Source organism: Myotis yumanensis, unplaced genomic scaffold, assembly GCF_028538775.1.
Source record: "Myotis yumanensis isolate MYYU_CA2020_CCGP unplaced genomic scaffold, mMyoYum1.0.hap1 SCAF_19, whole genome shotgun sequence".
In the NCBI taxonomy this organism is placed as follows: Eukaryota; Metazoa; Chordata; class Mammalia; order Chiroptera; family Vespertilionidae; genus Myotis; species Myotis yumanensis.
In genome coordinates, this window is record NW_027223770.1 from 3,687,932 (window position 1) to 3,712,589 (window position 24,658).

Here is a 24,658-nt window from a genome sequence, read left to right on the forward strand (position 1 = left end):
CGTAGACATGCAATTCTAGCTTCCAGGGGCTGCCAAGGCTCTGTACTCCGGAACCCCATTCAGAGAGAGGACACCACCGCCCAGATGCCGTGACGGCGGGGCGTTCGCGGGGTCCTCCCACCGCGGACGCGGGGCTCCTGGCCATGCCCGTTGGAAAAAGTGAGGACGGCAGGGCCCGGCCAACGCAGCCGCAGCCCAAGGTCACCCATAAGCAGAAGCTGGTGTGAACTCGGGCCGCTCCGATGCCCGAACCGGAGGCGGCGTCGACTCCCGAGTGCCGGCGGCGTGTGCCAGCCCCGGCCTCCCGGACTCCCCCGGGGAGCGGGGCCCCCAGGTCGGGAGGGGAAGGCGTCCCCGGGGCAGCCGGCTGGTCCCGGCGGAGGGAAGCGGCGAAGGTCGCCCACCCGGGCAGGGCTCCCGGCGGAGCGGCGGCTCGGGGCGGTGGGGGGCGGGGGCCGGAGTGACACCTGCGCCTCCGGGGCGGCGGGAGCGCGCACTGACTTCTGCAATTGGCTTCCTGTGCGTGGCCCGAGCCCCTTCCTGTGGCAGCAGCGGCCCGGCCTCCAGCCCGCCCCGCGCCGCACGGGAGGGACGGAGGGACGGGAGGGCGGCGGCCCCCTGCCCGCCCGGCTCTGACAGGCCCGGGACGGCTCGCGCCCCGGGCGGCCCCGGGTGCTCCGAGTGGCGACCCCGGGAGCTTGGGGTGCAGGACTCGGCCGCCGGGAGCCGCCGGACCCGTGGGGGCGGCGTGGGGCAGGGGTCCCGGGCAGCAGCGCTGAGGGAGCGGGCCCGGCCGGGGGGACTCACCCGGCCCGCTGCAGTCGGCGCACATCTCGCTGCTCCGGAGCCGCTTCGACATGGCTCCCGCCTCCTACCTGCCGGGTCCCTGAAGCCGCGAGACAGCGAAGGCGGCGGCGGCGGCGCTTCCGCTCTAACGGGTCCCACCGCGGCGCTGGCGGCGGCGCCTCTACCCTCAGCGCTTCGCAGCCGCGGCGCAGCACGCAGGCGTGGGGAGGCGCCGTGGCGTCGGGCGTCACGTGACCCGAAAGGGCACGCCGCCTCGTCGCCATCTTGAGTGAGGGCAGATGGGTCCCCAGCGCCTGACGCCCTGCCTGTCAATCTAGGGTTGGGTCTCCCTCCCGGAAGGGAGTCGCCTGGACCCAGCACTGAACCGTACCAGAGAGCGCAGCTAACACCTGTTGACCCATTGGAACTGCAGCCACACCTTACTGAGACAATCAATAGTCAAGTCACTAGCATCACTGTGGCCAAGTTCATTCATTTATTCATTACTTTATTCAACAAATATGTATTGAGCACCTACTATGTTCCATACACTGTTCTAGGCACTAAAGAAACAGAAGTGAGCAAAGAAGACAAAACATCCCGTCCTTATGGAACTGACATCCGACTGCAGTAGATTACAGCAAAATGAGTGAAATAAGAATGCTAGCCCTGGCCAGCTTGGCTCAGTGGATAGAGCGTCAGCCTGCGGACTAAAGGGTCCCAGGTTCGATTCTGGCCAAGGGCACATGCCTGGGTTGCAGGCTTGATTCCCAGTGGGGGGCATGCAGGAGGCAGCCAATCAGTGATCCTCTCTCATCATTGATATTTCTATCTCTCTCCCTTCCTCTCTGAAATCAATAAAGAAATATATTTAAAAAAAAAGGGGGGGGCACATGCTAAGCTGACCCACTCCGGGGAGGCCTGTGTGGAGGCCTGGCCTGGCCTTGCAAGCTCAGACACCTAAAGTGACCACCCAGGATGTTCTGAAATTAAAAAAAAAAAAAAAAGAATGCTAGCTGTTCCTTACCCTGCAGTTTTAGTCTCCTCAGCAAAATGGAGATACTGTGTTATCTACCAAGAAACTTAGATTTGCTTTTATATGACCTGCTATCGAAGAATGATTTTTATAATTTTAAGGGGTGGTAAAGAGGAAGAGGAAGAATAGTCAACAAAACTCATACATGACCTGCAAAACTAAATATTTACTATCTGGCTAAGGAGAAATGTAATAATTCACAGAAAAATGGGTGTGCCTGTCCCATAGTAAGCTGTCAATAATAGTAGCTCCTATTATTACTGGTATTTGGTATTACTATTATCTTCTTGCCACAATTTGTTTTTAGAATAAGAATGGATAACCTAAAGTAATTTACAGGATGCTATAAGATAAACACAAGGAGATGAGTTTAATCAGTGTGGAGGAGAGAAGAGACGTGGCCCTAATGCTAGTGAATATTTATTGTATGTGCTATATGTGTCAACCAAGCAAAAAAAAAAGTCAAGAGGTTTTGACTACAAATAAATGACAAAGATTTATTCAAGGGTGTTAAGATTTGCAAATCATAAACACTACCAGAATGTTACAAAGAAAAGAGAACAGCCCAGCTGGTGTGGCTCAGTGGTTGAGTGTTGACCTATGAACCAGGAGGTCATGGTTCGATTCCCGATCAGGGTACATGCCCGGGATGCAAGCTCAATCTCAGGTGTGGGATGTGCGGGAGGCAGCCGATCAGTGATTCTCCCTCATCATTGACGTTTCTATCTCTCTCCCTTCCTCTCTGAAATCAATAAAAATATATTTTTAAAAAATTATATTCCTCATGGTTCGGCGCATTTGGTCTGAACCAGTTTTGTCAGCATGACTGTACTGACTGGATCTTGTTTTCTTCACCAATTTCTCATATGCAAACACAATTATGAGCTCCATTCAGCAAATATTGGACGCCTCTTATGGGTCTCGTACTGTGTGACTTTGGGTCCTCTGGTAAGCAGCCATTGTGGAGTTTTTCAATGAACGAATAAGAAAGGTGTCCAGTAAACACGGGGCAAGAAGAGAAAAGATTAAGTTGCTCAGGTTTCTGAAAGGATAGGAAGCCCTGGGAGAAATCGATGTGTCTTTCTCACATCGATGTTTCTCTCTGTCTCTCCCTCTCCCTTCCAAATAGGTCTCAGAAGCTCTGGGTTTTGGTCCATCTCCCCACTTTGATAAACGTGTGGTGTGGGTATAACCATATAATTCCCACAGGTCCCACAGTTAGAGCCTCTGGGTCCCATTCCGATGCTCCTGCACCCTATTTTGGATGGGAGACTCGCAAATCTTCTGGACTCAACACATGCAGAGAATGGATTAGGCCAGGATTCTTCAGCAGCTGTTGTTGCAGGCATCTGGAAAGCCGAGAAGGCAGAGGGCAGCTTTCTGGATACATTAAAGAATCTCACCCAGCGATGTAGTCTAGTTGTAGACAGCTGTGGAGAAAGCTCCGCTCGAGGAGTAGATGTAAATTGACTTGGTTCTTTATTGAATCAGGAGCTATAGTTAGTTCTTAGGTTGGAACTCAAAGAATGAACTTTATACTTGCAGACTGTGGTCAAGTTTAGGTATTCATAACCCAAAATTCAAATGGCTAGCTTCAAAAAAAAAAAAAAAGGGACACTCATGTGTGGAATAAGCCATAGGTAACATAACCTAGTTTGGAGCTCAGATATAACAGTGGTTTTCCACTGGGGGCGATTCGCCTCCTCCACGGGACAATTGGCAATGCCTGGAGGTTTTGGGGGGAGTGCTCCTGGCAACCAGTGGGTAGAAAGGCTAGGGACGCTGCTCAGTATCTTACCAAGCACAACACAACCCCCAGAGAAAGAACTCTCTCCTTCAAAAACGCCCTGCCTTGAGAAACCATGAGATACAAGGATCTCCGTGCCATGCAACTATTTAATGCCACTTCTCTAGGGTTTACAGCTCCCCCTTCAAAACTGCTTGGTGTTGCCCACTTCCAAAATGGCTTCTGGCCAATCATAGAAGCGTCTGCCCCGGTCCAAAAGGCTGCCAGGGAGCCGGCGAACGGAATGGTTCGGCCCATGAGCTGTTGTCACCCCCTGAGCGCAGAGTCGTTGGGAGCAGCCCAGTTGTGGGCCGAACCATATGAGGTTGCTGGGGCGGGCAGGCTGAGTTTGTGAGGGGCTGGAGGCGGGCAGGCTGAGTTCTCCATTTCCAGATCCTGGGCTCAAAGGGAGAATTTTACATCTTCCGCGGAGTTGCACTGTGCCTCCCGGCGTGGAGCTGGACGTGGGCGGGACTGAGGGGACCCCGGACCTGGGGGCTGGCCTCGCGTCCCCCCCCGCCGCGGTGTGCGGTGGTTCGCTCCCGGCACTTCCCGGTTTGGGGCAGTTCAGTCCGCAGAAGTCGGTTCGGGAGCTGTCAGCGCGGGCGGCAGCGCGGCGGGGCGCGGGGTGGGCGCGGCTGACCGGGTCCCCGACCCGACCCGACCTCCCGCGCTCCCCGCACCTGACCCCGTCGGCTGCTCGGCCGCGCCCCGCGCCCCACTCGCTCACCCTTCTCTCGCGCGCTCGCCGGCCGCCGGGCGGGAGGGCGGCGCCGGAGACCCCGCGGGGGCTGAGGCTGGGCCAGCGGGCGGTGAGGCCCGGCTGCGGCCTCCTCGCCATGTCCGCGGCCCGCGACTCCAGCGGCCACTTCCCTCTGCACCTCCTGGTCTGGAACAACGACTACCGGCAGCTGGAGAGGGAGCTGCGGGACCAGGTGAGGGGCGGGGCGGGGCCCGGCGCGGGCGGGGGAGGGTGCGCTCCGGGGTCGTTTCGCCGCGTGGCCTCTCCAGCCTGCTGCCTCGGGCGCCGCAGACCCCTCAGTCCCCGGTCGGGGGCAAGGATCGGAACAGGACCTGGGTTGAGTGCTTGCTGTGTGCCGGGCCCCGTGCCCAGGGCTTTATCACATTAACTCTTTTTGACTTTGCAGCAAAGTAAAAAAGGAGGTAGCTACTATTATTGTTACGTTGGAAAGAAAGGGAAACTGAGGCGCTCAGAGGTTCTGTGCTTTGCTCAAGGTCGCCCACCGATTAAACACCGAGTCGGGGTTTTGTGTGTGGCCGCTGGTTCCAGAGCGCACCGCACCGTCTCAGCCAGCCAGGCTCTTCCCAGAGGGGCGAGAACAATACCCCCCCCCCCCCCCTTTTTCTCTAAGGAAGGGCTCGGGTGGGTTTGGAGTCCAGGCTGTAACTCGCCCTGTGACCTTGGGCAAGGCATTTCCCTCTCCGGCCCAGGGAGACGGATACATACCCCAGATTGAGAATCACTGGCGCCCAGGATCCTTAAAGTCCCTTCCTGTTCCAAAGTACGTGGATTCCTTGTCTTTTATGTATTACCTTCTCTTTAAAGTAGTGGTTCTCAGCACCTCCGGGGTGGCTCAGTGGTGGAGCATTGACCTGTGAACCAGGAGGTCACGGGTTCGATTCCTGGTCAGGGCACATGCTGGGGTTGAGGGCTCGATCCCGGATCCCGAGTGTGGGGCGTGCAGGAGGCAGCCGATCAATGACTTTCTCATCATTGATATTTCTGTCTGTCTCTCTCTCCCTCTCCCTTCCTCTCTGAAATACAAAAATATAGTAAAAAGTAAATAAATAAAGCTGTGGTTCTCAGTTGGAAGTGGTTTTGGCCCCCGACACTCCAAATGCATTAGACAGTTTTGGTTGTTACAAGTGGGGAGTGGGATCTAGTGGTAGAGGCCAGGGGTGCAGCTCAGCATCGTGCAGTGCACAAGACAGTCCCATCCTCCCCGCTCCCCCCAACCCCCAATCAAGAATTATCGGGCCCCAAATGTCAGTAGTGTTTTGCTTGAGAAGCCCTGCTTAGGCATTCCTCCAATTCTGGGAGTTGTTGGTGCCTTCAAGTTACGAGGTAATAAACTTAGCAGTTAGAATAAGGATTTGTAGTTGTTTGGCGTAATTGTTCTTGTTGATTCATTTTATCCAGTGCACTAAAGTCTTGGTTTTCGAATGGATCAGAATTGACACTATAATTGTCAAGGAATTTTAGGTTAAAGGAGCACTGGTTGTCTTTTGGTTGGTGAGCATTGAGCAGTCAGCATCAACTCATTTGGTAAGTGGTGAATGCTGAGCTGTTCTTGAGCCCTGCCATATTTCTTTCAAATCTGTTGAGCACCCACTGGAAGTCAAAAGTCGCTTTTTTTTTTTTCATGTAAATCCTCCATCCAATGAAAATAAACCTTTATTGTAAGTCATTGGTCTTAATTAGATCATGCCCCCAGAGTAAATGACTCACCACTAGGCATCCTAGTATACCTGCTGATTTCATTCCCTTTCTGTTACAGAGGGAGTCCTCCATCATTTTGCTCTTAACTCTAAGTCTCACCGTGGGCACTTTAAAAACAACTGAACAGCCCTGGTTTTTAGGTCAGCTGCATTTTGTATCTGCACTTCCTCAGTATCGGGCTGTCCAGCTTCTTGTGAAATATCAAGATAAAGTACAAAGTCACAGAACTAACATCCCCTTTGATAGAGAGCTTCATCATCATCATTAAACCACACACTCTTTCAATACCGATTTCTGAAAACAGCCCACTTTCTAGTCATTGGAGGTGAAGAAAAGAGTTTAAATAAACTGGAGTTGTTCTTGATAGAAAAACTTGTTTGATAAGAGCAGTCTTGGTTTATAATCTGTAATGTGACATAGTTGAATTATCTCTTTTTCCTGCAAGCTGTGATAAAGCTGTTCATTGAAAGTTCTCTGTGGTGTTTAACTTGAAAAACCTTAAGGACATTTGTGATTAGAAAATTATAATTTTGCAGCAGATTTTCCTGGAATAACTTGGTCCTTAATGCCTTCAGCCGTCAAGGAGGTCTCAGGAAAACTGTTCATACTTGCTAGTTACTTGGTTTTGACTTTGTTATTAGTTATCACTGTAGATCATTTCACAGTATACCTATTCCCCTTGGGGAAGAGGAAGGTCAAATGTAATCATAAAGAACATCTTGAACCCATCCAGTGTGACTCAGTGGATTGAGCATCTGTGCACCAAGAGGTTGCTGGTTCGATTCCTGCTCAGGGTATGTGCCTGGGTTTTGAGCTCGAACCCCTTTAGGGCTTTGCAAGGTGGCAGCTGGTCGATATTTTTCTCTCTCCCTCTCCCTTTCTCTCTCTGAATCAATAAAAACATTTATTTTTTTAAAAAAGAATATCTTGACCGTGGAAGCTTGACTGTCATGACCACACAACCCAATTTCAATTCTGAAAGTTGGCCATTGAAAGGGTTGAGTTGATCTAGCTTCAAAGGCATGCTACCTTGTGCTCAGAAGGGGCTCAGGATTGGTTTAATACTCTGATGTTACCGTCCTGAAATTCATAATTTTTTTTCTTAATAAGGTGTCTTCCATTTTTATTTTTCACTGGTCCCTGCAAATTATGTAACTGGTTCAGGGTCAAGAAGTTGATAATTGATATTATTAAAATACAAGTTAGGAAATATTTTATTGTTTTCATATTTATTGAGATCCTCTGTTAATTATGAACCAGCTACCTACTTCTGACTTGGAGGCAGTTGAGTTAATGGCCAGTGGTAATGCTGATTTCAGTTGTGAGAATGGGTAAGTTATTTGCCCTTGCTGAATTGTTTTATTGCCTATAAAAATGGGGAGAGTAAGAGTAACACTGAAAGCTTACTGTTTTTGCTAGCTGCTGTGCTGAAATGTTTTTGGGTGTTTTTTTTTTTAAAATGATTTTTAAAAGTAAATATATCGTTTTTATTTTATTATTTTTAAAAATATGTTTATTGGTTTGAGAGAGGAAGGGAGAGGAAGAGAGAGGTAGAAACATCAATGATGCGAGAGAATCATTAATTGGCTGCCTCCTGTATGACCCCTACTGAGGATCCAGCCCACAAACTCGGGCATGTGCCCTGACTGGGAATCGAACCATGAACTCCTGGTCCGTAAGTCATCGTCCAACCACTGAGCAACACCGGCGGGGCTAAATTTGTTTTTATTGATTTTTAGAGAGAGAGGAAGGGAGAGGGATAGAGAAATAAAAGCATCGATGAGAGAGGAACATCATCGATCAGCTGCCTCCTGCAGGGCACCTACCGGGGATTGAGCCTGCAACCCAGGCATGTGCCCTAACAATAATGAAACCTCCAGGCTGTGCTAAAATGTTTTATGTGCAGTTTTACATTTAATTCTAGACACCAGTCTTTTGGGATGGGTGCTATTATGATTCCCATTTTACAGGTTAGGAAACTGAGGAGGAGAGGCTCTGATGTATGCTTAGCCAGTGGTCGAACCAGGATATAAAACCAGAAAGTCAGACTCTGCCCTAATCCTGTATTCTTAACCCTTATGCTATACTTATTTGATTAAAAGTACCTTCATTTCAGGATTGTGGAAAATAAGGCAGAGAACCCATCTGAAAATGCAGGCAGATAGTAAAGGGGTATAATACCATTTGCGATAGCTGCTGCTGTTATTATGATGATCATCCTGGGTATTCAGCTTTTTTATGTATGTTCCAGTTTTTCTAAAGGAACACATACTGGTTGCATGATTAAAAACAAAAAATTCCTACCACCCCAGCAATAAAACCAGCTGTTTCACTTAATGTTTTATTTGCCAGTAAGTTTCTGCTATCCATTTCTTCATTCCTTCCATTCCATGAGTGAGATTTGAAGCAGGCATACTGGTAAGAATTTAATTTTGTTTTACGAACAGCAGAACAGAAAGAATCCAGTTTATCCAGATGAAGCTGAGAAGTATGTGCTTCTGCATGGGTGTTAGCCCCCAACCCGATATCTTGCTAATAGCTGGAGTTGGCTGTTTAGTAACTAACTTTGTCAACTATGAGATTGTTTCAGGCTTTTAACATCTGCTCAGCAAAGGCACAGTATTAAGTGCCTTCCTTTCAGGCACTTTATTAAGTGCCTCTTAACCCGTCGGCTTTGCTGTCTTTAATATTCAGTGGGGCCTTCAAGTTGGTTGGTGCAGTTGAAATGATTTGTGTTATGGTTATGCCATTTATCATTTAGCAAGAGAGGTCTGTTACATATCTTTGGCCTTCTTACCGGTGCTGGGAGAATGAATAGAAACTTCTTAAAGACACTGGGAGAATGAATGAATGAAGGGGACAAATACAAAGGCCAGTCAGTGCACCTTAGACTGGGACTGAGTGGGATAGATGGTAGCAGATGAGGCCTGACTCTAGGGCCAGCCCCAGTAAGGTACCAGGAGGTGAAAGCACAGAATTCAGGCCAGGGGGAGAGAGGTGTCTAGGCAGCAGTCCTCAGAGCCTGACAGGGAGCCACCCTGAGGTGTCCACCCCCGCCTGTGGCAAGGCTGCGTGAGGCCACTGGGCACACACTCAAGTCAGTGCCTGTTGGCCGGAAGCCTTCTGTGAGCCAGGGCCAGACATCCCAAGATAAAGAGCCTAGACTCGCCTAGAGCTACTCGGGTGCTCCCCCTGGGCCCTCAGGAACTCGGGCTCACCTTAGAGAACCAGGCCAGTGGATACCTTTCCCCCCGGACTTGGAATGAGGAACCAGTTCAGGCCACAGAGGACCAGAGCAGTCTGAGACTGTCCGCGAGTGAAGGTGGTTGCCCGAGGTGCCCCGCAAGAGGAAACAGTGGTCATTTATAAAGTCTGTACTTCTCACTGAGACCAAGGCATGGAAGGCTGAGTAATTCACCTGAGGCTAGGAAGGGACCAGGAAGTGAGACTGATGCCTAGTCTGCAGCCTGCACTCAAAGCTCCGCCTTTTGCTGCCTCTGGAGGACAGCAGGATGACAGAGAAGGCTTTGAGCAAGAAAAGTTGGTGGGGCTTAAGTTAACAGATAGAAAGGAGACATGCAGAAATCTCATCCTTTTCTTTTGGGGGCCACTATTATACTTAAAAGGAGTGAGTATTTTTTAGATATATTTTTATTGATTTCAGAGAGGAAGGGAGAGGGAGAAAGAGATAGAAGCATCAATGATGAGAGAAAATCTGCAGGCCCCCTCCTGGGGATTGAGCCTGCAACCCGGACATGTGCCCTGATGGGGAATTGAACCGTTACCTCCTGGTTCATAGGTCAATGCTTAACTAGTGAGCCACGCTGGCTGGGCTGGGGTGGGTATTTTTAATTTGGTACAGCTCAGGCCTGAAGAAACTTAAAGAAAAAACAATCAGCTTTGAATGAATTTCAGTGAAATTCTGAAAGCTCTTGCTCACTGAACTAATGTCATTATTTGAGGACCTTAAGACTCACTATCAACTATAATGAAATTTGAACAAATCTCTTTTAGGAAGAAAGTGACAGCTTGTATAAAACGACATAGTATGGGCATATGATAATAAGAGCCGACTCCTCTTAATGCTTACTATGGGGTTAGGCATTGTGCCTTGTAAGAACTCAGTAAGGTAGGTGTTTTTTATTGATCTCATTTTATAAGGGAGCAAACTGAAACTCAAGAGAAATTAAGCAACTCATCAAACAATATATCGGTACATTAGTTTTATGTATTACATAAAACATACATACATTGATTTTTAAATATCTTTATTGGGATATAATTCACTTATGCAATTCACCCATTAAAGTGTATTCTTCAGTGGTTTTTAGTATATTAACTGAGTTGTGCAATCATCACCAGTGTCAAATTCCAGAACAATTTTATTACCCCCAAAAGAAACTCCATACCCCTTAGTTACTTCCCCATTTCTCCCAATCCCTTCAGCCCCAGGCAACCACTAATCTACTTGTTATCTCTATAGAATTGCCTATTCTGAACATCTCATGTAAATTGAATTGTGCATGTGGCCTTTGTGTCTGGCTTCTTTAATGAAATTTAGCATGATGTTTTTGAGGTTCATCCACATTGTGGCATGTATCAGTACTTCATTCCTTTTTATATGGCTGAATAAAATCCCATTGTGTATATATATTTTGCTTATCCATTTACCATTTGACAGACCTTTGCCCCCCCCCCCCCCCCCCCCCCCGTAAATACCTACGAGAGGAATTGGGGTCATAGAGTCACTATGGTTAACTTTTTGAAGAACTGCCAGCTGTTTCTTCAAATTTTACATTCCCACCAGCAGTGTTTGAGGGTTCCATCCTTGTCTACACTTGTCATTGTCTGTCTTTTGATTGTAGTCATCCTAATGGGTGTGAAGTGTAGTTTTAATAATTAATGAGGTTGAGCATCTTTCCATGTGCTTATTGGTCATTTGCATATCTTTGAAGAAATGTCTATCCAAATCCTTTGCCAGTTTAAATTGGGTTGTCTTTTTATTCTTGAGTAGTTCTCTATATATTCTGGATACTAGCCCCTTATCAGATACATAACTTGCACAATTTTTCTCCCAATTCTATGGGTTGTCTTTTTACTTTCTTTATGGTATCATCTATAATAATAAAAGCGTAATATGCTAATTAGACCGGACAGCCAAACGACCTTCCAGGCGACCTTCCGGACGAAGCCAGGGCTGCGAGGGCCGAACCCCCTGCACGAATTTTGTGCATCGGGCCTCTAGTTTGAAGTATAAAAGTTTTCCGTTTTGGTGTAGTGCAATTTATCTGTAGTTTTCTTTTATCTATTACTAGAGGCCCTTTTTGGAGGCTGCAGTTAATGCATGCACAGCTAGCATCTCAAATCAAGACAAAGCACATTTTCTACGAAGTGTTATGGCACTTACCATTTTTATATTCCAAAGTCCTGTGGCAGCTTATTGTGTCCTTGGAAGGAAGGTCAGAGCTGTCTTTGGAAGACAGGGCCCAGCCACTGAGAATGAGCTCCCACCAGAGAAACAGGCGCTTGGCTCTGGAGCCCCAATGCAGGTACCAGAAGGAAGTTATGTCTGTACCTGGAAGAAAACCCTCGAGGGGAAATGGACTGATGGTGCCTGCGTGTGTGTGTGTGTGTGTGCGCGCGCGTGTGTGTGTTCTTACATTTGTCTATAAATAATGTGCACATACACGCCTGACAGATCATGCACATTGTCTGCAGGACCCAAGGATGTTACTACTTCAGGCCAGTTGGAACTCAATACACAATAATGAGAATGGTGTTTTGGTGAGAATCCAACTGGAGAATATAATTTTATTCTGACCTAAATTCTCTTCTGCACTTTCCGTTTTGCATAAATGCCTGTGCTTCCTGTTTTACACCTGAATGCTGATATGTGCTTAAGAAATCCCCTACATTTCTTAGGGTGGTTGTATTTCTGGAAAGCCTTATTTAGACTTAATTTGAGTGTGGTTCAGAACTTGAGGTTGTGCTCAATGATCTGAGGCCGGTAGCTGGCATTTATTTATTAGGCATTTAACTCTATAGAAAGAGGAACTCAGTAGCTATCATGTTTATTTATAGCCCCCAAATTCCTATTTCAACTGTGCCCGTATGCAAGCATTCGTTTTTCCATATATTGCCATAATTAATGTGTAAATAGTCTTCTGTTTTTGTACTTATGATCTCTCACACACATTGCCACAGTTTTGTGTAATGTATCCAATTATATAAATGCCCGCGTTTACTTTACAGAATGTGGAGGCTGTGGACCCACGAGGTCGAACCTTATTGCACCTTGCTGTTTCTTTGGGACATTTGGAATCTGCTAGAGTCTTGCTCCGACATAAAGCAGATGTTACAAAAGAAAATCGCGAGGGATGGACAGGCAAGTATGCCTTTAAAATCTTTTAAAGCCTTTCATTTCAGTTTCTCTTTCTGACTAAAGGTCAGTCTCAATCATCATTGTCCTCAGAGTCATCTTTATCTGAAGACTCATTCTCTCTCAAGCCTAGGGACTGGGACAAAGAGATAGGAGCCGCGGATGCTGCTGGTTGATCTACAGCACGGTGGCCCCAATCATGTCCTGGGCCCAAAGCCCTGAGTAGAGGGGACTCCTCATCTAGAAAGCAGCTCTCAGTGCAAACCCTTCCCACCATGCACAAGAGTGGAGGCCAGATTTCCCCGAGGAATGTGATGGGAACTACAATGAATCCATCAGGATAAGCAAAATCAAAAAGGAGTTATGGCTTTTAAAAGTGGCCTTTTCCAGTGAAATCCTGGCACTTTACTGCGCGTGTGTGTGTGTGTGTGTGTGTGTGTGCGCGCACGCACGCACACACACACGCAAATTCTCTTATTATTGGTTAGGGTAATCTTATGTTGGCTGAGCCAGGAAATATACAAGCAGAACCCTGCTTGCCTGATCTACATGTAACCGTAGTTGTGTGATCACGTAGTGAAAGCCAGCTTTCTGAAGACATTGTCAGGATTCCATGACCAGTGGTAACCAAGGGGGAGAAGGGGAGGATGGATTTGACCAAGGAGGATGAAGGTTTGAGCAAGAAGCTAAAAGTGCTCTATTTTCTTCTCCTTTTACCTATTTACAAGCTAGCAATAAGAAGTCGTGGTCATAAATGATAACGTGGGACTACAGCCTCTCCTCTCCAGGAAGAATGTGTTGGTCTTTGATCTGTATAGATATTTTCCAGACTGGCTGTGGAATCTGTCAGAAAGTGGGAGAATACTGGGCCATTGAGTTTTACCTTTTTGTTTTCCAGTTTTACACGAGGCTGTGAGCACTGGTGACCCTGAGATGGTCTACACAGTTCTTCAACATCGAGACTACCACAACACGTCCATGGCCCTCGAAGGAGTTCCTGAGCTGCTCCAAAAGATTCTCGAGGTATTCGTAAAAAAATGGCATTGCCACCATTGGGTTAATGCTGACAGGACAGCAGGGGACACAGCCTGACGACCTGTTGGGCGCCTTCCCGAAGAGCTTTGTGAGTCGTGAATACAATGTACGGGGTACTTAGAGCATGTTCCCTGCCTTTCCTGCTTGTGAAATGTGTGGGATCTTCCACAAGTTATGTTTCTAGACTTGCCCTATAAAGTGCTATTTAAAAAGTAGAACTAAGACACATGGACATCAAGCACTTAATCTGTCTAGATGCCTGATTTCTTAAAAGTTGCACCCTGAGCATCTTGGGGAGATTGTGTTGGGCATTGGTGACTGGACGGGGATTGTCAGGGTCTCTTGAGGGTCAGAGGTCTGCGTGTATCTTCTCCTTGTCACTCCTGTTCCTTCTAGCCATTAGTATTCTGCGGCTTCTAATTCATTGCCTTCTTTGATGTACACTTTTTGGCTTTGGGGAAGTTTACCTGTCTTTGTGAATTAAAGTGCATGGGCTCTTTGACACTTAGAGAAGTTTCTTAAACAGTTTTACTTCTAGGGTCCTGGATTGTTTTGGATGATGGTTGCCATTCTACAGATAATCTTTGTTACCTGCAGAAACCATCTTATCAGTCAACCATGTGCAGTATTCCCAGGGCAGCAGGAGATGAGAAAGTACCAGTGGTTCAATTTTCATGCCATTTATTCTCAAGTTAAGCACAGAAGTGAGCTCCCCAAAACATCTCCAACGATATTTGTGGATAAATTGGCTTTACGATGTTAGTCAAAACACATTTCTTGAGAAAAATGAACAGTTCTGTGGAGAAAAGGAACAATTTTGCCAGAAGTTAGACAATCACTGCTCATTATCTGAACACGCTTTCAAGAAATATTTCTATGACATGCAAAGTAAATGCTGCCTAAGATATTAATTTTCCATGGACTGCAAAGAAACCTTCCATGACATATGAAATAGTTATATGCATTGTTTTTAAAATAGGTGTGCGTTTGTACAACGATCACATGGATTTATCGTTCTCTTATCTAACTTACTGCAGGAGGAACTAAAAACATCACTTCTCCATTTGACAAAACAGAAAATGACTTACTTAACATGGAGTCACCCTCATTTTAAAAATTCAAGTAAAGGCTTTTTCTTTTTTAAAACCTGTTATTGATCCATAATAGTGAGCTGCATTGCATTGTATTCCCTGCTGGAAGGTATAGACCGCTCATAGCTGACCTTGTGCTTATTGGCACCAGAGGCTGTTGGTGATGTTTTGTCTCATAACACACACCTTTCTTGTCGCTGCCCTGGAGAGGGTCGCTGCCCATCACTGGAATTCTGGCTGGTCTTAAACCAGGGTAGATTCTTGGTCTTCCTGCCCTGTGCTTCTGTAAAAACCTGGCAGAACTTGGGAGGTGGGAGGGAACAGAAAAACGCCTGGACTTTCTCGCATTTCTCTTCTTGGATGGTAACTGGAAATTAAGTAGGGTGGTACTTAAGAAATTAAGGCGCTCTCCACGAACCTGGTAGGTCAGAAAATCATCTTAAACAGGGCTGCTGTGGTGGTGTAAAACTTCAAAAAGCCACAGTCTAAGAGTTGAAGAGGAAGGTGGGGGCAAAAGTCTTTTGTTAACTGGAGGGGAATATGACTTCTTGGGGAAGTGATGTCCAGCTGCCTCTTTTTAGTTTCAGGGTGGTCCGTTAATGTGAAGCCTTTTCCAGAACACAGAGCCTTGCCTAGTCAGGTTCCCAGCCTGATAGATGGAGCTGACCTTCCCCTCTCTGCTTGGAACAGCCTGTTTCGCACACTGCCTGGCGCTGCTTACCCATCCTCCCAGGCTCCTCCTTACGTTACTGTTATGAACCAGATTGAGCCCCTCAATCAGATTTGACTTTTATCCCCCTCCAACCTTACTGCTTTCAGTTAACTTTATTAGCTGTCTAGACATTTTATATCAAGAATAAATCACAGCCTGAATGTAAAATAAGCATTTATTTTGATGGGTTAGCATTTTGTGTTTCTTATTTTCTCTGTTCTCTCCCCCTCCCCCACTTTAAAAAGCCCTATTAACCCTTCCTGTGCTTGTGTTTAGTTAATAGCACTAAGGGTAATTTCTTTTCAACCTTTGTCCTTCAGACTCCAGATTTCTATGTGCAGATGAAATGGGAATTCACCAGCTGGGGTGAGTGGCTGTGGGCTTGTGATTTGTTTCTGTTTCCAACTTTATTTAGCCTGAATATTGGTTTATTTTTCCTTTATAAAAGTTACGTGTATTTTTTTTAAACCAGAAAATGCATAGATAAGAATTAGGAAAAATAGTCACCTCTAACCCACTTCAGCACCACTAGTGTTAGTGCTTTGGGCATTTTCTTTCTAGTCTTTTCCCCACTCGTAGGACTTTTTCTCCCAAGCATCCATAAATATAACAGAGACAGTTTTGTCTCTTTTGTCATTTCCAGTTGACATTGATCCACATTATTAGTTCTTTAAAAGGCTAATATTTTAGTAAGACTTACCATAATTTAGTTACTTCCTTATGTGCTTTAGCTTGATTCTTTTAAACTTGTTATTCTGAGGAAGAAGATGAGATGAACATTGGAGTAGCTTGTTTTTTTACAAAATGGATGTATTTTTCTCCAAAATCTTATGTAAGGCAAATTGACAGACAGTAATTTTCATAGATGTTCTACTTTTATTTCTAGTTGATCAGTTAATGACAGCTCTTAATTCCCAGTTTTCAGCCATTTTCACTTCCAGACTTCCCTTTCAGGCAAGACGTCATATTTATAATGAAACATTGAAATGGAGTAAAAAGTATATAAAAGAAGAGAACTTCAGATTCTTCTGTGAAACAAATGAGTTTTCCCTAATGCAAGTATTCACTCTGATTTCAGGTTTTGTTAAAAAGCAGCACATTTTAGACATTTGATCATTTGAATGGTGGATCTGACAATATGGTAGACGCAGCCATATGGCAAAAGTAGCATATGTGAACGCGAAAGGCCAGATGGACACACTCGAGCTCTGATGGCAATCAAGGAGAGGAGCTCGTTTTGGCATTGAGCGTACTCTTGAGGAATTCATTTAGACCTTTCTCCAGACAAGACATAGATCTGCACTTTTATAAAGGGCTATAAAACAGAAGGTCCTTTTGTATTTTTTTATTATTGTTTTTTATAATATAGTTTTATTGATTTCAGAGAGGAAGGGAGAGGGAGAGAGAAATAGAAACATCAATGATGAGAAAGAATCATTGATAGGCTGCCTCCTGCACACCCCACACTGGGGATCGAGCCCGCAGCCCAGACATGTGCCCTGACTGGGAATCGAACCCATGACCTCCTGGTTCATAGGTCAACGCTCAACCACTGAGCCATGCCAGCTGGGCCACCTTTATTTTTTAAGAGTGACTTCTTGTATCACGTCCAGCCCGGTCCAGCTCTATGTGACAGTCACCATCTTTCTATTCCTATCCGTTCATTAAAATCAGAATCCTGATTTCTGGGTGTTCTACTTGGCCATCAGGTTTTTCTCAGTAATATACTTCTCTTCTTCAGTGCCCTTGGTTTCCAGAATATGCCCAAATGATGTCTGTCGCATTTGGAAAAGTGGTGCCAAACTGCGTGTTGATATCACATTGCTGGGATTTGAGAACATGAGCTGGATAAGAGGGAGGCGTAGTTTCATATTTAAGGGAGAAGGTGAGTGATTTCGTTGTAATAATCACTGCTCATGCTAAGTTATAGAGTGATTTTTAACCATGAAACGCATTCACATTCATGTGCCTTATCTGATCCTTTCTGGGCATTTTTTTGTTGTTCTTTTTAAAATTATGTTCTTATTTATTTTTAGAGAGAGAGGAAGGGAGAGGGAGAAAAGAGAGAGAGGTAGAAACATAAGTGAGAGAGAAACATCGATTGACTGCCTCCTGCATGCCTTCTACTGGGGATTGAGCCCTTAACCCGGGCATGTGCCCTAACTCAGAATTGAACCCAGCCCTCTTGGTTCATGGATCAATGCTCAACCACTGAGCCACATCGGCGGGCTTGTCGTTCTTTTAATTATTCACCTCTCAGTTCCTGTATCTTATTTGTTATCTGTATAATTCTCTTGTGTGTATTATTTACCACCCAACATCTCTTATGTCCCTGAGCTTTTGAATACAAGCCTCTGTCTTGTATCTCATTCATCATATTCCCTCCATAAATGGCATGGCTCATCCAATGTTGTGCATAAATAATGTATATTTTGTAATCATATATTTTTAAAAAGTATGCAGATAAATGTGTTGCTAACAAAGAATGCAAATTATTTTAAAAGTCTGCATCTCTGGGGAAGATGGCTCAAAGATGCAGACTTGGAAAGATGATGCATTTTAACATGTGAGGTTTTCTTGTCTTTGCATCTTACTTGCATTGTACTTAGTTGTGCCCTGTTTCCATTAACAGACAACTGGGCGGAGTTGATGGAAGTCAACCATGATGACAAAGTGGTCACCACTGAACACTTTGATCTTTCCCAGGAAATGGAGCGCCTCACTCTGGACCTGATGAAGCCAACAGGCAGGGAGGTTGAAAGGCGGCTCACGAGCCCAGTCATTAACACCAGCCTCGATACTAAAAATATTGCTTTTGAAAGGTATGAATTTGGGCTCTGCATTTTAATTTCTCCTCCCTTTACTGCCATCTTTAGTGGCATGTATGTATTGATTGGAAATTATGGGTGGACTGGGATTTTTTTTCTAATATGCCAGTTTAAGCACTAGCGTTTTAAAGTTAATCTCTGCTCTCACCAAATGTAAACCATTACTGACATCCTTCATCATACATCACTTTTATAGCACATTGGTTAAGTCTTGGATAAATGTCTTCCTATTCTTTCATGGGCCCTTTTAATGGATTTTACTTGAATTTTATTTTTGTTTTGGTGTTTGGGGATCCACAAGACTCCCTAGTCCCCGACCATGGGACTTTGAGTTTCTGGAAGCTATTGAATGTGGTTACACTGATATTAGTCAAATTCACACCTTTCATATAGTTAAATGTGGTTCTCTCTCCCCGGTTTCCCTACAGTGAGGCCTAATAGTTTAGAGCAAGAGTCTGGAGGGGTTTCAGTTGTATTGCAGACTCTACCTGAAGAAACCTCAGAGAGGTCTGTCTCAGTTACCCCAGATGAGAACGTTGTGTCTGCTCATCTGCCTCTGGGCTGTGCAGAGGTGTGGGGGCCTTTGTAAGGGAAGTGGATGTAGTCACTGCTGTGCATCGGGGCAGGGAGGGGGGGTGTCTGGAAGAGCCCCGAGTGTTTGCCTAGGATGTCACATCCCGCTCTCTGTAAACCAAAGCAGCAGAACATGAGCTAATACGAACATTATCCTGGGTTTAGGTTTCCTTTGCTCTTCACAAATATACTAACAATCCTATCTTTTTCTTTTCTTCATTTCCAATATAAAATGTATTCACAAACCTGAGTTTTCTGTTGAGTCATGTAGCAGACTTGTTCAGTGCCTTTTTCCTTTAGTTTAGATCGAGCTGTGGAATGAGGGTATTTGCTTGTAGCGTAAGAGAAAACCCAAACACCAGGTGTGCTGCTGCTTGGGCTGGGTCAGTGCCGCACCGTCAGCCTCCCCAGGTGACGGCCATTGTCTTCCAGGGACAGCAGGTGACCATGGCTTTACCAGTAAGGATATGGGAAGACTCTGCAGTCTTGGGCACATGCCTCTGCAGACAGTTAGCCTAGGGCTCTGTCCCTAAAGCTAGAAGACAGAGGAGCCTGCCCTCACTGCCGTCTCCCAGCAGTAGTGACAAGAGCTGGAAGAACTGACCCTCATCACAGGGCTACTAGCTAACTGTGCGGCTTGGGCAGGTGGCTTCATCTCTCCAGGATTCTGTTTGCTCGGCTGCTTTATTTTGTGGTGACCAGTGAGCATCTTGTGCATCGAGTGGGGATTTGAGGCACTCTTGAGTGAGGTTTGCTACTGGAGGTGTGAGTGTTCATTTGATTGAAGTTGGAAGATGTGGATCTCTAATATTATAATAGTCGTTTTCATCCATTTCTTTTTTCTAATCTTGCTTGGGGCTTGATGCTTGTAAATCAGTGCCCTTCTTGCATAAATTTTTGGCCTAACATATACCCTCTGATCACATTTTGGGTTTTTCTCTTCTCTGAAAGATTATGCTCAACTCATCCTAAACAGAGTATTTCCTGCCACCACCATGGCTTTTCTCCCATTGGGTAGCAGCCTCCGAGCCAGTGGTTGCTCCAAGCCAGTGGCCTTTGGGGTGGTCTCAGTGGAGACAGGCAGAGGTGAAAATGGCAGAAGAGGGAGCTGAGATCTCTCATATCATCTTCATATGCCTCTGCATGTAAAGTTAAGTGCCAAGGAGTTTTAGAGTCTTGGTTTTAAACTAGGATGTAGACATTGAATTTAGTAACTAAACTGTCAGAGGACTGACTTCCAGTCAAGAGGGCAGATTAGTGGCGGATTTTGTGAAGGAATTGGTGCTGGATTAGTGGATGTTGCTATCTGCAGATTACCCCAAAGAAGATGCCTCTATTGGATGGAATTCAGTCTCACATCATTATTGAAGAAATACCAAAATAAGTTCTTTAATTTTAAAAAATATATTTATTTTTATTGATTTCAGAGAGGAAGGGAGAGGGGGAGAGTGACAGACACATCAACGATGAGAGAGAATCATTGATCAGCTGCCTCCCACATGCCCCCTATTGGGGACTGAGCCCACACCCGGGCATGTGCCCCGACTGGGAATCGAACCATGACTTCCTGGTTCATAAGTCAATGCTCAAGCCTGAGCCATACTGGCTGGGCAATAAGTTCTTTAATTTCTAAAAAACAAAACGAAACCATCGGAGAGTGAAGATGAAAAAGGAAATGGAATAGTCAGGGTTGTGGCTGAGGGAGGTGAGTGAGGAGCACGGTGGTTCCCAGGGAGAACAGTGCAGCTGTTTGCTTAGCACGCGTGAAGGACGAAGTGGAGTGACCTGGTCATCCTTCGGTCCTTCGGACGACTCTGTGCCAGGAAAGGAATATTTCCTGTGCTGAATTGTCAAGTGACTTAGTGACAGACAGGAACTGAGGATTGAATTTGTTAACCAAAAGGAGTATCTCGATTTTCAGTTATCAGTGACTAAGAGGGGGCTCCGGTTTATTCATCAGTTAGGTGTGGTCTCTAGCCCCCTGCACCCCAGGATCATTTTGTTTCTGACATGTCACTTGGACATGCGAGTAAGTAGTTTGTGTAATCCCTTTAGGATTTCTTTCTTTCCCCCCAAGGGCCACGGCGTACTAATTGTGGACAACTAATAGGACATTTAAAGCTTTGGTCCCTCCTTCCTCTGGTGGGCTGTAATGCATACATAAAACTCCGTATACCCCATCTGGCCTCATTTCATTTACTAAATCCCATTAGAAGGAAAGCAAACTGTTTGGAAACACAATATGCAAATGATCACAGACCTTCTTTGTGACTGGCTACCATGCCACCTGATGTCCCACTTCACGCCAGGGTCAGAGCAGAAGGCAGGCAGCTGCCCTACACAGGGCCACGTGCAGCAGTCACAGTGGAGCTAGGATGTGATGTCCTAGACAAAGCGGCGGTCTGGCCAGGGCGCCCCTGAGTCATAGCATTTCCCAGGGTGTGATGCTTTGAAAAAGAACCAGAGCCTCTTGGCTGCTGTTGGTTCCTAAATGCATTTTTTCCAGGAATGTGTTGAGTGGAATAACTGGGTTTCGGGGCACTTTACCAATGCTGCAGCTGCTGCTGGAATGCCCGGCTACTTTAAAAGTAGTTCCACAGAGCTGGGACCAACGGCTGGGCTGAAACCCTGCTTTTAACACCCTTTCCCCCTGCTGCACCCAGCCTGGTGAAATGCGCGACTGACTCCCAAGCCATTTGGAGGCACTGATGGCTTCTCCAAGCAGCTTGCCACAGTGATGGGTTCCTGCCCCCCACCCCCACTCTCCCAAGAAGCAAGATGGTCTGTGTGTCCTTGTTCTAAGAATTCCTCCACTGACTGTGGCTGCTTATGGGCCAGAGCCCCTGACATCTGTGCCCATATTAAGATGACCCAGATAAATGCTCTGACCCAGATACTACCTTGTGGCGAACCTTGGACGCTGGTCATTGCCACTCACTCCTTTGGGACAGCTGTCTGATAAATGTCACCACCTTTGCTGCCCGTGCTGGCAATTCCTGTAAAGAAGCCAAGAATGGAGGCTTTCTGTGCCAGGGGTGAGGCAAACTGATTGATAGCTGGGAGGGTGCGGGAGATGCTTCAGCCGTCTGTCATTGATAAAGTCCTTTATGGACACTTGGACCACGATTTCCAGGTGTCCTTCACTAACTTAAGCTGGGGGAAGAAACTATAAAGGCTGCAGGGATAAATCTGAATGGCATATTGTACATGTAGAAATTTGTGGTGTTCACTTTTTATCAGAACTAAATCCGGATTCTGGGGCTGGAGGACAGATAAAGCAGAAGTTGTTAATGGTTACGAAGCAAAGGTAAAAGGAAACTCTTAAAATAAGATTTAATATAGCAATTTAGCTTCTATGCAAATGAGTCTGTTCAGATTGTCATGCATCTGTGCCATGGAGATGCTCTGGGGACTAAGTACTGTCTAGTGTGTCTCTCACTTGGATTTTTATCTTATTTGACTCTCAGAAAATGGGATAGCATGTCCCAAGGAGGTCTCTAGTTATGCCAAAGAGAAACGCGACTGTAGAGAAATGAGGACAGGTACCAGTTGTCCTGGTAAGAAAGAAACACACACACACACACACACACACACACACACAAACAGAGAGGATTAGACTTAACATGACTGTTCATCTTTTTTTATAACCTGAGTGGTTTTTTAAAAAATACAGTAGCTTTTATGAGTCTCCATTTTTTTTAGTTGCCTATGTGTAACCAATTGGCTTGCAGCCCACTTACATGACATCAGTGAATTTAGAACATAGTTGTCATAGTGGAGACGACAGCTGGCACTTTGTCCGCTGGACAGCCCTGTTTCCTGGCCCTTCCCGAGCCCTGCAGTACAGCAGGACTGATGGTCCAGGGGATGGAGCCAGCACTGCAGAATCCTCTGGTGACCTCTGAGCAGCAAAGAAAGCTGACGTCATGCTCAGCAAGACACATTTAGTAACAGTCATTCCAGTGCTGAGTGTGTTTCCTGGACCTTGGAACGTGTGCTGGATACAGTTAATTCTCTGTTAATGGAGACATTCGATTTTCTAAACTCCCATAGTTCCCAGTCAACCTTGATAACAGAGAGCATTGCCTCTGGCAGCTACAATGATTTTTGTCAATACCCAACTTCTGGTTGTAAAGCTTATCAGTGTAGAGAACCTTTGGTTCACTCCTTTTTCCTCCTGCCTAGCGGATGGCTGTCTTATTGTAAGTCCTATTATAAGATGGCCAGAAATCAGTCGAAGTCCTCAGTGCAGGTTCGGATGCCTTAGCACAATAGAAACGCAGGGGGGAGGCCTGAAGTGCAGGACCTTCTTGAGAGCACTTAGCAACAAGAAGATGAAACCTGTCCCTGTTAAGTCCTCAGTGTTTAAAACTCTCCGAGATGCAAAGTGACTGCTGAGGCCTTTCTAAGCTGATCGCTTATGTACTTTCTCTGAAGGATCCTAATGATTGTTAACCATTTCTCATTTTTATTTTGCTGCATTTTTTTTATTTTTTTTGGCTTCAGCATTCTTGCTCTTGCTATGCTTATTTTTTGAGTTTTGATTCCCTGTGTCACTATTTTCTCTTGCACATGTCTCTCAAGGTTTACACAGTAAATAATGTGAGTGTGATAACCAAAATACGGACAGAACATCTGACCGAGGAAGAGAAAAAGAGATATAAAGGTAATTCTCCACCCCTTTAAAAAAAATAAGTTGTGGTGTGTTTTTTAATTGATTTCAGAGAGAGGGATAGAAACATCAATGATGAGAGAGAATCATTGATCGGCTGCCTCCTGCAAATACCCTACTGGTGACCAAGCCCACAGCCTGGGCATGAACCCTGACTGGGAATCGAACCGTGACCTCCTGGCTCACGGGTCAGTGGTCAACCACTGAACCACACCAGCTGGGCCTCCACCCTTTTTTTAAGCCTAGAGAGAACTTTTGTTGGCTCTGGTAAGTTTTGGGGTTAATGTGATCAGTTGTGCTAATCCCAATGCTGGCTGACTTTTCATAAAAATGTCCTTAGTCTGACTCATTCTTGGAGATATTTCTCCTTAGTTGGCTTCAGCTATAATTAAAGCCATTCACGAGGACTTGTTTATGTGTTATGAAGAACAATTGTTGGATGAAAAAGTAGATAAGGCTATTGGAGAATATTTTCTCTGGAATAAGTGATTTGGTCCAAACTATCACAATGAAAAATTTAGACAGGACTTGGGCTCTGAACCAAAACATTGCCAATACATGGTCACCATTGCCCAGCTCTGCCCGTGGCTGGTTCTGTGAAGTTGCTGACCATCCTGTGCCTCAGTTTCCTCAAAAATGAAGTAGAAATGCTTCTAGATCTTCCTTAAGAGTTATTGGGGGGATTAGGTGAGTTACTACAAATAAATATTTAGAGCCGTGCCTGCAGTATGTGGCTAGCACACAGTAATTGTTAACCACCACCACCGCTATTGTTAACTGTATTACCACAATACTAGTACTGCAGTTTGAAAAAGGAGGAAACCGAGACCCAGAACACGGACACGGACACGGACACGGACACATGGGCAGTGACCATTCAGGAAGAGATTGGAATCCAGATCAGGCTCACTCACAAATGCAACCTCTTTCTACTATTCTGCTTTAATTCTTGTAACTGTTGTTCATCTAGAGCAGTGGCTCTCAACCTTCCTAATGCCGAGACCCTTTAATGCAGTTCCTCATGTTGTGGTGACCCCCAATTTCATTGTTACAAATTGAACATAATTAAAGCATAGTGATTAATCACAAAAACAATATGTAATTATATATGTGTTTTCCAATGGTCTTAGGCGACCCACAGGTTGAGAACCACTGACCTAGAGAGACTCTACAAAAGATAAATTAGCTGATGATTCTTGTGGATGATTTTATGAGTCTGTCCATAAATGATACCCTGATCCAGGTAGCTTGGATCAGAAACTTTAAAATCTGGTGAGAATCTTTTTCTATGGTCACAAG

At 45.7% G+C, this 24,658-nt stretch overlaps 2 protein-coding genes across 13 annotated transcripts in view; one reads left to right on the plus strand and one right to left on the minus strand.

Annotated features, from left to right (window-relative positions):
- The window catches only part of GIT2 (GIT ArfGAP 2), a 52,452-nt gene extending 51,487 nt beyond the window's left edge, over nucleotides 1-965 (minus strand). For all 12 annotated transcript variants that reach the window (XR_011469049.1, XR_011469050.1, XM_070399915.1 and 9 more), the window contains exon 1: nucleotides 808-965. Coding sequence is in view for 10 of the 12 variants with exons in the window: in XM_070399915.1 (XP_070256016.1) it covers nucleotides 808-859 (52 nt within the window). In the remaining 2 variants the exon portion in view is untranslated. The remainder of the gene's footprint in view (nucleotides 1-807) is intronic.
- Nucleotides 966-4,206: 3,241 nt separating this feature from the next.
- ANKRD13A (ankyrin repeat domain 13A) overlaps nucleotides 4,207-24,658 on the plus strand; it is a 28,964-nt gene continuing 8,512 nt past the window's right edge. Inside the window, exons 1-8 of the mRNA XM_070400253.1 lie at nucleotides 4,207-4,543; nucleotides 12,322-12,454; nucleotides 13,347-13,471; nucleotides 15,607-15,652; nucleotides 17,028-17,171; nucleotides 17,919-18,108; nucleotides 21,928-21,994; nucleotides 23,272-23,353. Coding sequence (XP_070256354.1) covers nucleotides 4,448-4,543; nucleotides 12,322-12,454; nucleotides 13,347-13,471; nucleotides 15,607-15,652; nucleotides 17,028-17,171; nucleotides 17,919-18,108; nucleotides 21,928-21,994; nucleotides 23,272-23,353 — 883 coding nt within the window. The 5' untranslated portion in view covers nucleotides 4,207-4,447. The remainder of the gene's footprint in view (nucleotides 4,544-12,321; nucleotides 12,455-13,346; nucleotides 13,472-15,606; nucleotides 15,653-17,027; nucleotides 17,172-17,918; nucleotides 18,109-21,927; nucleotides 21,995-23,271; nucleotides 23,354-24,658) is intronic.